The sequence below is a fragment of the Aplidium turbinatum genome, chromosome 5 (genome assembly GCF_918807975.1).
Source record: "Aplidium turbinatum chromosome 5, kaAplTurb1.1, whole genome shotgun sequence".
In the NCBI taxonomy this organism is placed as follows: domain Eukaryota; kingdom Metazoa; phylum Chordata; class Ascidiacea; order Aplousobranchia; family Polyclinidae; genus Aplidium; species Aplidium turbinatum.
The window spans coordinates 6,006,785-6,020,389 of NC_137476.1; the positions used below are offsets into that span (position 1 = coordinate 6,006,785).

General features: G+C 37.1%; 1 protein-coding gene across 1 annotated transcript in view; it reads left to right on the plus strand.

Annotated features, from left to right (window-relative positions):
• Window positions 1-5,702: 5,702 nt before the first annotated feature.
• The window catches only part of LOC145770878 (receptor-type tyrosine-protein phosphatase epsilon-like), a 29,325-nt gene continuing 21,422 nt past the window's right edge, over window positions 5,703-13,605 (plus strand). Inside the window, exons 1-9 of the mRNA XM_082582621.1 lie at window positions 5,703-5,849; window positions 7,369-7,545; window positions 8,500-8,725; window positions 9,366-9,462; window positions 9,736-9,885; window positions 10,505-10,669; window positions 11,524-11,651; window positions 11,896-11,965; window positions 12,240-12,301. Coding sequence (XP_082438747.1) covers window positions 5,703-5,849; window positions 7,369-7,545; window positions 8,500-8,725; window positions 9,366-9,462; window positions 9,736-9,885; window positions 10,505-10,669; window positions 11,524-11,651; window positions 11,896-11,965; window positions 12,240-12,301 — 1,222 coding nt within the window. The remainder of the gene's footprint in view (window positions 5,850-7,368; window positions 7,546-8,499; window positions 8,726-9,365; window positions 9,463-9,735; window positions 9,886-10,504; window positions 10,670-11,523; window positions 11,652-11,895; window positions 11,966-12,239; window positions 12,302-13,605) is intronic.

The following is a 13,605-nucleotide window of genomic DNA, read 5'->3' on the forward strand; positions in this document are numbered from 1 at the left end:
GCACGGTTTCAAAATTTGGGATTAACTTCGTAAATTTATTTACACTGAGCATATCCGAAAATTAAAACTATGTGAAATTTAGAACTGCTCATATACGTTGAAATGTTGAGGTGACTTATGACTGTAATTGTAGCGTGAGTTTACACATTGTTTTTTGGTGGATTAATGAAGAACATGCATTGCAATGTTGTAATTAAAATTTTTTTACATAATCTCAATTTGAATCTATATTTTTTATGCAAAATAATATAATAATGCAAAATAACATATAATAATGCAAAATAACATATAAATAGAATATGAAATATTTCAGAGGATGTGCTGAGAAATGCCTTATATCTCTCAATTTATAACTTTTATTCGCTCAAAATTTCAGCTCAATAGAGGTAAATAAAAGTTAGGAAAAATCAAGAAATCTCGTAATCGCAACCTCAGTAGTTTCAGAGATACAACTGTTGATACAAAAAATTTGAATTGACAGCCCCCCCCCCCAACCTTCAAGGGGTTAATTAATGTACAAAGGTATACTTGAAGAAATTTAACCAACTTGTACTTGCAGCATAGCCAATCTGCCAGAAAATAGTTCATCCCTTTTTCTTTTAATTGTATGTTAAAGTACGCACTTTTACTTACCACGTACCACAAGAAAACACTGTTAGTCCGGCAGAAGTATGACTGAACCTGGAAATTTTATGCAAAGTTTTTTTTTAATTGATTTTGGTATGCTAGGATCTACTCTTTAAGAATCTGTCGGGTGCACTCCGTGCATACTTGAGCGTTTTGAGAAATTTAAGATGGCGTCCAAAATGGCCGCCGTTTCAGATAACTCCCTATAACTCAGTTAGTATTTGACCTAGGATTATAATTTTGGTGTTTAACCATATGTTTCAAGGGGCAAGGAATCCATTGAAACTATTTATTTGACTGGTTGGGGATTGCATCATGTAGAAATGCAATAATGCCACCAATAGGCTGCCGTATTACAAAATTCAAACAAAATCAAACAAATTCACTTGTATTTGGTCTAGAATGATAATTTTGGTGTCTATCCATATGTTTCGTGGACAAGGATTCCATTTAAGGGATTAAAGCAGTTGCATATGAATTACATTGCAGTATAATCCTAAATGGCTGCTGATATATTTGCTGAATACTTACAGAAAATCATTGTTTCTGCGACTTTGCTTGTGAAATACCATCTAACATATAACATCACTCACGAATGTCACCATTAGTTATCACAAATGTTACCATTAGTAATGTACAAGCCTCTCTCAAAGTCACAGGACAGTCAGTTGTGGTTATCATTTCGTCATTAAGCTAGTCCATAAATCTGTGACGTTGTCCAATTGAATTAAAATGCTAAGTAACAATCTGGCTGCAACCTGCAGCATAACGCGCATAGAATATTGTACATTTCAAACCATCCCTTGAGCAGCTGCAAGAAAGCGTTCTGCAGGGGTTGTCACTCTTGCATCCACATCTGATCATGCGCATGACAATTTCTGGGGCGAGTTCAACATTTGCGGAAGGAGGACCGGTTGTAGCGTTTTAAGTTTCGAGTCTCTCACCCATCCGTACATTTCTACATCAAGTTCAGGCGGATTGCTGTCTTCCAGTGAACGCCACACAACGGCTTGGTGATGGGGCCTTCTTACATTCTCTTTAAAGGCCTCACTTGTAGGATGAAGGTAACAAAGTTTTGGTGGTATCGCGGAGGCCCGACCCGTTTTGGATGCCTATACCCTCCAGCGTGTTTCGGACATTGATTTACGCGTAGTATATTGGCCGTAACAGGCTGACATGAATGTGGTTGCCTGTGCAATCACTGATTCTATGGGAGAATCAATGACCCCTAAAAGTGACAGTGAGTGACCATCTTTCAGAACCTTCAATGCAGTACCTTTGCCAACCCCATAGCAGCATGCTACCGTATCACACCCAGTAAGAGCATGGGCTGGCATGAGTTCATTCACAAAAGACACATGCTTCTCTACGGTTTTTCCAATGTCAATGACTGTTCGTTCCTTAATTGATGATTCCATGGTGATACGATTTTTCATGCTTCCAGCGTGATAATAATGAAGCAAGAGAATGAAAACGTCAGTGTCATCGGATATCACAGTTACACCACTCTCTTCATTATTTCGAGCAGACAGCATCACCTGTTGGACAATGATATTGTCTGCTTCCTCATGACTAGTTGAAAGGTCCGCCCTCCTGATCACTACACCACCATGGCTGATCTCAAATGGGGCAACGTCCTCAGCAATCACTATCAACTGGTGACTTTGGGTGTATTCATGGAATTATTCGTCTTCAATCAGAAGTTTGACAATCAGGTTTATCAACTGCTTCTTGTTTTCGGTCACCGTCAATACAGTCTTTTGAGGTGGTAACTTGGTGTTCAACTGCAGCTCGTGGACTCGGCTAACTCCAGTGGCCCTAGCACTTCTGGTGACATTCTTAGTACTGTAATCGTAGTACCGATCGAACACTAGGTGAACGTCCCCAACTTTTAGTCTCTTGGCAATGGCATGTTTTAAGTTGTTTGCGTAGTCTGTAGTGGTGCCCTCTGCAGGCCAAGGAATCACCCAGAGTAGGGCGGAAGCGGAACCATCAATCACAACTACTGAAGTGTCACTTGCTGTTGTCCGAGCAGATAACTCAACCTGAAGTTGTCGCTTTAAGGAAGACTTTGATGTTGCAGCTCTCATTTCTCCTGTGGGGTCAAACATAGACGTTGGTACTGGGGCCACTTCGTAAGATAGGACATCTGTTACGTCAACATCACACCCACTAGCCTGTTGGCCTATGACCCTGGAATAGATGACATTCATGTCGTACACTTTACTACCTCCCACATTCACATGTTTCTTTTTAGCCACCATGGTAGTCACGGTCTTGTGAATTGTTTCATGTAAACCATCAGGTAAATTCTCTCCAAATTCGCACATCTGTTTGAATCCTTTCTGTACAGCCTCCTGCACATTCACTGCCGGGGTTCCATGTTGACCAGTTGCAATGTTCACTAGATCCTCTGGATGTTTCTCGGGATCAAGTGGATCCATACATTTTTGAAGCTTCGTCTTTATGGCTTTTCGGTTCTTGTTGTCATTCTCTATACGTGCCTTCTTTTCGTCCTTATGTCCACTTCCCTGGTCTCCAGAATCTCCAAGCATTTCGCCCAGAGCAGCCTCCACAGTACTACATGTATGAAGACTCAATGCCCAGATCTTGAGCGTATCCGGCTTCAAGGTTTTTCCTATGATGCCATTTGGGGCATGGCCATATCTCATGAAAGTAGTTTCTATAAACATATCATTCCATAGTCCGCGCTGGTGCCTCATCACATGCCCTTTCATGAAGCGGACTAGTACCTTTTCTGGGAGGGCTTCCATTGCTCTTAGGTAGCACATACCATACCTTGCATAATGCACATGGCCAGCGGCAAAGAAATAGGAAAGCATTTATTTGCATGCCTCATATCTGACAATTTCCGTAGCAGGGTTTTCCGTGAATGAATTTTTCTCCCATTTTCCGTGTATAGTTTGTACAGTTCAATCGAATTCCAAAGTTGTGACTGTTCTTTCTTCATCACACCAATGACGTATTCCGTGGCAGGATCATCTTGTTCAAGTTAATCTGACTTAGTTGCTGCAAATGTTACGTGATCGAGAGACAGAAAGCATGCCCGACAGTCTGTGTGGTATCTTGCTTCAGCAGCATGGAGATCACCCACAATCCCATGAATGCGGAGTCTAACTTGTTCAGCCAAGTAATCATTTCGAACAACACATGTCTCTAAGATCGATTCCTTCAGGGTTGTCTTTCTATCTGGACTGAGTATTTGTCTGAATTTATAAGCAGTTCTCCAACGTGATGGATTCTTACTGTCTTTCTGGAGTTCACATTTTTCTCCATAAAACAAACAGTCCTGAAGGAGATCAAACTTTCCACAAGCGGACGAATGTCGCCTTGTCTTTGGGGGAACATAGAATGATGGTTTTTGGGAATGTTTTCGCTTAATAAACACTTTAACATGATGAGTGGATGTGTAACTAGAAACACAGCTTTTATGGCAGTCAATGGTTAAGTTAGCATTATTTTCAAGTTTTTCCTGCAGCGAAATGTGTACATCGTCATTGTAGATCCTGCTACACCTAATAATGTTCTGAATTCTGGCAGAGCCTGCCTCAGTAAGTCTTTCTGATTTGTCATCACAGCTGAATTTCCAATTGAAGACGCATTTTCTCTCCACCAATTCTAACCTCGTGCAGTCAGAAAGCAAAGTGATTAGGCTAAGTATTCGGCAAATATATCAGCAGCCATTTTGGATTTTACTGTGATGTAATTCATATGCAACTGTTCTAGTCCTTGAAATGGATTCCTTGTCCACGAAACATATGGATAGACACCAAAATTATCATTTTAGACCAAATACAAGTGAATTTGTTTGTTTTTGTTTGAATTTTGTAATACGGCAGCCCTATTGGTGGCATTATTGCATTTCTACATGATGCAATCCCCAACCAGTCAAATAAATAGTTTCAATGGATTCCTTGCCCCTCAAAACACATGGTTAGACACCAAAAATATCATCCTAGGTCAAATACTAACTGAGTTATAGGGAGTTATCTGAAACGGCGGTCATTTTGGACGCCATCTTGAATTTCCCAAAACGCTCAAGGCTGCACGGAGTGCACCCGCCAGATTCTGAAAGAGTAGACCCTAGCGTACCAAAACCAATAAAAAAAAACTTTGCATAAAATTTCCAGGTTCAGCCAAAAAATTGGATTTGGCAACCGGACTATGTTTGTGCTATCACATAATAATTAAGCATTATAATATATGATAATAATTAAAGTAATTTGCGTTCTTCTCGTGACTATTTACTAGGTTACCTCCTGATGTTAAAGATGATAACTAGGTTTTTGTATTTCCGACGTTTCGTCAGTCAGCACGACTGACTTTATCAAGGTGGCTAAAACAGGTTAACACAACCTGTTCAGCAACGATGGCATAACACAAAAACATACTGATAAAATGAATAAAGCAAAGCAGCAAGAATCACTTTATTCATTTTATCAGTATGTTTTTGTGTTATGCCATCGTTGCTGAACAGGTTGTTTTAGCCACATTGATAAAGTCAGTCGTGCTGACTGACGAAACTTCGGAAATACAAAAAGCTAGTTATCATCTTTAACATCAGGAGGTAAAGTAACCTAGGAAATAGTCACTAGAAGAACGCAAATTACTTTAATTATCAAATGCCTGATGGTGAACAGTCTCTCTCTGTTTTTATATATGATAATGTTAATTTTACAAAAAAGCACAAGCGTTTTCTTTCATGCTTTTGGTGTTGCTTGTAGTATACTGTAGTTCAAAGTAATAAAATAGTATTTTGACATATTAGTTTTGTTTTCCGCAACAACATTACTTTTTAGGTTCTTCCCCATATGGACTTAGACTTTTATGCTATTTGTCTAGTATTTTTTCCACATAGTTTAGTTGCTCAAACAGTTCTCGATGTAGAACATGTCTTTCAGTACTTTAAGTTTTGTTAATTTTTGTTGATATAATCAATTCGGTTTTGTTTTTTACCAGCCAGAGAAATTCCTACCTTTCTCGCGATTACGCCTCGTCTTTGTGGTAGTGGTAACACAACTGAGTTACACGTTACCTGGCGCCCATCCCAAAATATGGCAAAAGTTAACCACACTCTCACTCTCAATGGAAAAAACACAACTGAAGTGATCCATTACAATCTAAGTGATATGGAAACTGGAAAGGAAGCATACTCACATTTATTTTATGAATTAAACTCTCGAGAGAGATACGAAGTGAAGGTTACCCTTATAGTTAATTTGTTGTATACATCATACACTAGTGCTCTAATGTCAATACATTTGACATGAAGAAAAACGTACAAGCACATTATTAATTTTGCTTTGATTGCAAGGTGTAGCCAAGATGAATTTTTGTGCTCACAGAATAGTAATTGAAGAGGTAAGAACGAAAAATATATACTCAAGTTACGTTAAAAAAATTCGGATCTTTGCAAGCAATTACGCACCATCAACCATAAATACCCTAGCAAAATATCTACACCAGAAAAAGTACTTTTGGAAATTTAAGTTCTAAAAATTAGGTGCAGATATCTTGTAAATGTGTTCAAAGTTCATAGTACAGATGTTCGAAGTGTTCTGAATTTATTTTGTTCAATGTGACTTAAGTAATTTTCGTGCTCACCCCCTTAATTTAGGTGACTCCCTCTATTAGTTGTACCCACTGCATTGCCCAGGCGTTAGCGCTTTACGTTTCGCATTTCCTGCATGTCAGAAAAAGAGCGCAATTATGAAAGTTGTGCTACATCGTTGGAAATTAAACACAGAAGCAGTCTGGTAAGTAACACCAGCTTCATTGGAACACGTTGTGTTTAAATCGACCAACGTCTGAACAGAGTCACCGATTTGTTTCTGACCAAGTCTCTCCCATATCGAAGTTTGGCATCCCGTGTGACCTAAATTGGAAAGCCGTACCGTAATTTTGCCAGCAGTTTCTGTATGGTTGAGCGAAAGTGACAACAAAAAGTTATGAATTCTTTTTACTACTAGTTTTTGAAAACACCTGCATTGGACTGAATCAACATTCACGTTGAATCAGAGTCATTTTATCAACCTAAGAAGTTTTAATTCGCGTAGTGTATTAGCCTATATGTTTCTTTGCCTTTTTGGTGTTAAAGAAATATTTCAAATATCATCCTCTAATTTCTATATAACCAGTTTAAATTTCAAGATGGAAAAGTTTCAGTTTCACTATTGTAGGTCCGGAAAGTGTGCAACGATAAATTGTTTGTATTGTTTGAGATTCACTTCAAATGGTGAGTCATACAAATGCCAGCGAAACATGTTGTTATTTCAAAGCGACAGCATCAACGTGATGAGGGTGTTGAGGTGATTGTTGTTGTATGGGAAAGTCTGAAGCGGATTCCGATCTGTTATTGAGAGTTAGTTGAGTCGTGGAGTGTTTTCCAACAGTTATTAATTAAGAGCTGATTTTTGGAGCGATGTCTAATATGTTTGCATATGTTCTGTAACACCAGGCTGAAAAAAAGTACTCAGCAGCCATGCACGCAAGAGAAAGCTGTTCCTATTTGAAAAATAGTTGTGGTGATTAATCGATGGCATTTTATTTGTTTATTTTTTATTGTAGCCTGTGTGATTTTAGTTTATTGTTACTTGTAAAGGCTTTTCACTCTGATATGCAGTAGTACAGTAGACATCTTCTACATTTGAAAAATACCTGAAAGCAAACATTAATTATGCAGTATAATCGCCAAATGTTTTTCTTTTTATTTGTTTTCAGATATCGGTTGATCTCGCACATTGTTCGAAACCAATAATCTCAACTTCTGCCCAAGTGACAGGGTACGTCACACCTGAACCATTGAACAATGCGACGTTACAACAAACCACCAACAATACCTGCATAGTCACGTGGACGTGGCCACAAGACAAGGAACATACAATCGAAAATTTTGCTGTAAGAATAAAGATTTGTATTTTTTGTTCACATTCCAATATTAAGTAGAAGTAAAACCATATAGGCCTACAAATAAAGCTTCTACTGTAAGGTAATTTTTAAGTATTTAGTGACATAATTGTAAACTAATCAATAGGCTCCACATGAATTAGCACTGACAAGGCTTAAAGCATTGCTTCTTGAGCTTTCTTGAAACCACTCAAACACTAAGCGTAAACTAAAAGCAATGCTTTGGCAATTGTTTTCTAAGCTTCAAAGCAAACACAAACAAGAAAATTAGCATAGAACTTGATAGAGACTTTACTCTGTTGTATCACGAATAAATGAAGTTAGTGTCGTCAAGAGTTTTTAAGATACTTTTTTATTTTTGTCAAGCATAAAAATATATGTACATCACATAACTGCAGACAGTGCACACCGTTTCGACCTTCCGGTCTCATCAGTGCAGTATGATTACATCTGTAATCATGATTATATCTGCAACGTAAAAAAAATAAAAGGGCAATTAGTGTTCAATTTGACTATGCACTAACTTCAAATTATATTTGAAATCAACCTTCAGACCAACCTCAAACGGTGACCCACTTCTGGGTTGTGACCTGTGGTTTGAGAAGCACTTGGGCAAAAGATAAAAATTTAGTGCCCGTTGCTATCTTCCTTGCACTAGTCAAAAAGTAAATGTTATTTACTATTATTGTCACTTGAACTACAGAAGTTTGCCTTTGGCGCATTAAAAAGAAGAAATAAACAATCTAGATGATATAAAAATGTATTTTATATAAAAAATGAGGTACTGCAAAATGTATTAAATATTACATTGTGGTTTTATCTGCGTCTAGTATAACCTAACTTCTTATTGCTCTTGATGCACGTTTTGTTAATACATGTTTGCTTGTGTGGCTTATTGTTTTACCATGCTTTCGTATAACGTTAACAAATAATTATCACTAACAGGTCACCGTTCTAAAATTCCTTAACATTTCACGAAATAGCAGTGACAAATCAATTGCCAAGTCCTTCATAGAAAAGAACACCCAACTGTATGTGACGTCACAATATCGATCTGTTTCTTTTCCTGCTTTACCGAATCGCCGGCATGTGATTGAAGTGTTTGGCCAATCATGTGCCGGTGATGGAGTAGCAGCCAAAGCGATTGGAGAATGCATTGCACCAATTACAGGTATTCGTTGAGATCTTTGCTTATTGACACGTACTCACGCTTTCCAAAATTTAGTTTTTCTGTGAACTGTTAAAGGCAAACTTTCTACCGAAGCTCTGTTAATAGCCCCTTCAAAGCACAATAAGTAATCATTCATTTACATAATTGCTTTAAAAAAAAGCGTTTTGTGAGTTTTTATAACATACATTTAGGTTACGTGCTTTCCCTTTAACATATCTGTTTGTCATGGACCTATTTTTTATGGTTTTGTGGCTTTGCAAGCGACAGACGTGCAAGTTATTACTCAAACAAGTGCATATACATGTTTTAAACTTTTTAAGGCTCTGTTATCTATTCCTGTTGTTGGAGCACTGGCATATCGATTATTGTACCTTGTACTGCTTATATTTTTTTTTCTGACGTATAAAATGACTAACAACAAAATAATACGATACTTTGCAGTTTTTATTGCTTGTCTATTGCAATTCCGCATTGTAGTCAGTTTGGTTGTTCCTATGTGACCACTTTGATTAAAGAAGAACATTAAATTAAAGTTTTAAATTTATTAATCTAATAAATGGTTATTTATGACCTGAGGCCTTAGGGTAAAGCAAAATCATATAAACTAGAAATAAACCAAATATATTCATTTCTTTCACAGAACCTTTCGATTTGGCCAGTCCTACTTTATTTTGGTTATCCATTAATAACATTTCAGTTATGATAAATCCGTCAGACGAGTTTAATGGCCCAATCAGGTGATTAAAATAAGAAAAGTAAGTTTCATGTACTGTACGCTATGTGACCATCAGTTTGTGTGATATGTAGCTTGAAATGCGTTCGCAAAATAACGGAAGCTGTTCGGTATCGTGGACGTTTTAATCTTCATTGTTAACCACTTATTTAACCATTTCTTATTTTGAAAATCATTGTATGACCAAAGTCTATCAAACAACTAAACAAGCGTTACACCTCGCATATAGTCATTTTTACACCAACACACTTTTTCATTCATGACGTTATTCCTACAGTTGTTATTTCCTTGTTGCGCAAATTGCTAACTCATCATTGTCCAATGGCAAACCAGAAGTTTTTTCGCAATCTTTCCTCAATGCCTTAGAGTCCACTAATTTATCAGGAGCAGAAAGTGGACTTCCATATCTGGCTTTTGCTGTTGCGCAGTAAGTTTTTGTACCCTAAAATCGTCAACAGCAAAGTTTCGAAAACATAATGTAACAGCTTCTTTTTTCGTGTGAAATAGGGTTGTTCACTTGTTCAGATTTCAAGGCTACTGTTGGAAAGCCACGTCAGGGTAACTTCGCCTAGTGCTGTTATATCATACATACCTTTTGGTGCCTGTATTCTACATGTATTGTACATTATTCAAGAACGACATGGTCAGCAATTGTTTCTTCGCGCTGCATTTGCTCGGCCGATGACGGTGCCAAATCTCACTTGTGCTTATTGGAATAGAAGTGGCCGACTGCTGATCGAAATCTAAATGCCATTTTTTTTGCATTTTTTTTATTAAATGGTTTCCTCTTAAATTTCATTAATTGGGTATGATTCTGTTTTGGAATTTTACACTGTGCATGTTTTAACAAACTCCCAAAATACAGTGATCATAGGGCAATCAGCACATCACCATCTGAAGCACTCGGGTAGATGAACCGTTGCGAAATGCTAAATCTGCAATTGTCACTTTGCTTTATTTTGATTTAGTTCAACTAACAGTTGCTGTTTCTCCAATAAAGGTTTATTATGATTTGAAAGGATAAATTTATGCTTATTGTTTATCAGCTTGCAAGCAAAACGCAATATCTCCTTGGGTGACAACCAAACTACAAGCTGTGATGTCGCGGACACGTCAAGCGTTAGGTCATCAATACGACAGAGACGCAGCACAACAAGCGGTGAAGTGTATCACGCACGAAACTTTCCTCTTGCTCAAAATGAAACGTACAAGTAAGCTATCAGATATTTGAGGCAAGGCATCACTCAATAGATCAACTTTAAATTTATACTTTTTATGCAACCATGGTTACCTAAACTTTGTTTACATTTAACTTACTTTGCAAATTTCAAGCTAGACGCTAAATAGTATATTTTGATTTATCAATCAAACCTTTCGATTATGGCTGAGATTTTGTCGATGTGTAATGCGACACTGAAGGAAAGTGACATACGTGTACAGTACACTGTAGACAAGTCACAATCTCTGGCAATGAAAATGTCACAACAATGCAAATGAAATAAACAACTTTTTATGAAATAACTCTAAATCAAAAAAGGATGTTTGAAAAAACAAAGACTAAACAAGTGACAAGTCATTTTAAAACAATATTTGCCAAATATTAAATGTAATAAACTAAAATTGAGTTTGTTATTGCTCTGCGCAAACGAAATACAGCAGTCGCGGCTTCTAAGATCTACGGATATTGGATCTAGCCGTTTTTTAAGTCACATTACATAATAACGCGATACAAAATTTTCCAATTGGTAAATCCACAACTTCGGTTAGTGGATCCACACCCAAAGTCTTGTCGTAGTAAAATGCTAAAATATAATAGAAAAACAAAATGCTTTCTCATTGCTTTCTCTTGTTACTGAAATGAGAAAAAGTAAACTTACAAAAGCGTGAGTTCAAGCAGTCTTGGTACTCCGTGGTCGCCAATTTCCAGGCACAGAAGAGCATGTGAGGCGCTGAGGCAGCACCTCCAATATTACTGTAATAATTATTGTATATACGTGTGTAGAACTGAATTATTTATCATGCTTTTGGATATTTAATTAGCCTTTTCTATAAATTTATTTTTTAGAATTTACATTATATCTGCAACACCTACTTTGGATGGAAACATATTACTGGCATCTAGTGATGTTGCTACGGTTACTATCCAATCAGACACAACTTCGGTCACACTTCCTAATTCTACGGAAAGCACTGGTATAATAATATTCTCTACTTATGATATCTGATATACATGATATATATGTATTACAGTATACAATATTACTTTATGCAGAATATGTTTTAGCTGTTTTTTCCTGATACTAAAATATATTTTAATAAATGTTTTTGAATTTTTGAGACACAACCTTATATTTTAATTTTTTATTAGTTATATTACTGTACAGTACATTAAAATGGATGTTTAAATTCGTTTTAAACATATTGAAACCCTCTGTAGATTGGGTAGCAGCGCCGGTCATTCTAATATTGCTGATGATCGTAGTCGTCACATTGGTGTTTGCTCGTCGGTAAGTGGATCATATAGTTTCTGTGAGAATTGTGCATCATTACTTTTTGTAAGTGAACAGGCGTTCCAAAGTTTTGAGCGATCCTTTTTAGGACGGATCACAAGACGGATATTTTTTGCACCACATTCGGTGTATGAAATAATCTTTGTATGCTACAATTGCTACATTTCCTTTCTGACTTTTCGTTAACGTTTTTATTTCAAAGATTGTATTTCGATAAAATTATCTTATTCTCTGCTGTCGACACTGCTGTATAGATGCGGATTTTTTGCAGAAAAAAGGGAAAAGGATTTGTCACTGAAGCAGTAGAAATGGGCATGCAAGAAGCAAATCGAAGTAAGAACTTTACACAAGCATTTTGTTTGTTTAAAAAATCATCAAAGCAGACAGGCTTTACACAAGCAACTTTTTTCTTTAACCCATTAATCGCTGACGTTGCGTTGCTGCAACGCTTACTTTGAGCCTCTATAAACGCATTTTTAAAGCAAACTTCTATCTAAAAAAATTAATATTCTTGTCATTTAAACTCTAAATAAAGTGCTTAAAACCTTATTTAAAAAAAACAATTTTTTTTGTATACTTAAAATCATCGCTCTTTTACGACACTTTTTACGCATTTCGAGCGCATTTTTTAATATGCATTAACTTAATAAAATAATTTCAAAAATTGGCTTAAAGTATAGTGAAGTAATGCTAAAATATTACGGGCAAAAACTTATGCTTGTTTGCTAACAAAGCATTTACGAAACAATAAAGTGACAATTGACCTGATTTGCAAATGATTTCTGAGAATTACGAGCCAGTAACCAGTTGTCCAACTCTAAACGATACTTAGTTGTCTTACTGATGGCTTGACCGAAAAAGAGCTGGCTTTTGTTTTCTGTCTCACACGATAACTAATTGTTACAAGAGGCAGGCCGAGCTACTGCTATTTTTTCCAAACGCATTACGTTACACTAAATAATGTCTCGCCAGAAGTTTCTTACTAGTGTAGAGGAGGTAGGCTATTAGCCGCTTTCGAAGATATGGAATATTGTGAAGAAGATGAAATTGACATGGTCATGATCCGGCTGTAGTTGGCGGCCTCCAGATCCGGCTGCAGTTAGCGACGAAGAGGGTATGGACGAAAACGATTTGACAGAAAGTGAAGCAGTGCTACCAGACGCTGCAGGAGAGATTGAAATTCATTGCACCCAATACAAGTGATGATGTGCAAACGACGTCAGGTCCGAAGAAAAAATGCAGGTTATCGGAAGTAAAATAGAGTAGGAAAAAGGTTTCTTTCTTATCATCTCTTGTAAGCAAAGAAGCTGACAAGCTGGAAGATTTGGAAAGGAAATTGCTGGGACTAGAGTTTCGACGACAAGTGACTGTGAAACTTTTGAACTCCAAACGCTTAGCAATCTCTGCCACTGGCCGACCAAGTGTTTTTGTTTTTGAATACAGCCGACCAAGTAATTCTACAGCGCACCACATTCTAAAAACTAGTCACTGCAATAAAAGACGTCGTTGCTGACAGTGTCACAGCAAAACGTTCTTTGTGGGATGTGTGACGTTCCTCTTCATCAGCATTGCAATGAATTGTACCACAAAAACAGGCAATAATCCAAAGTAGATGTGTTCAAAGACATTGTGTTAGC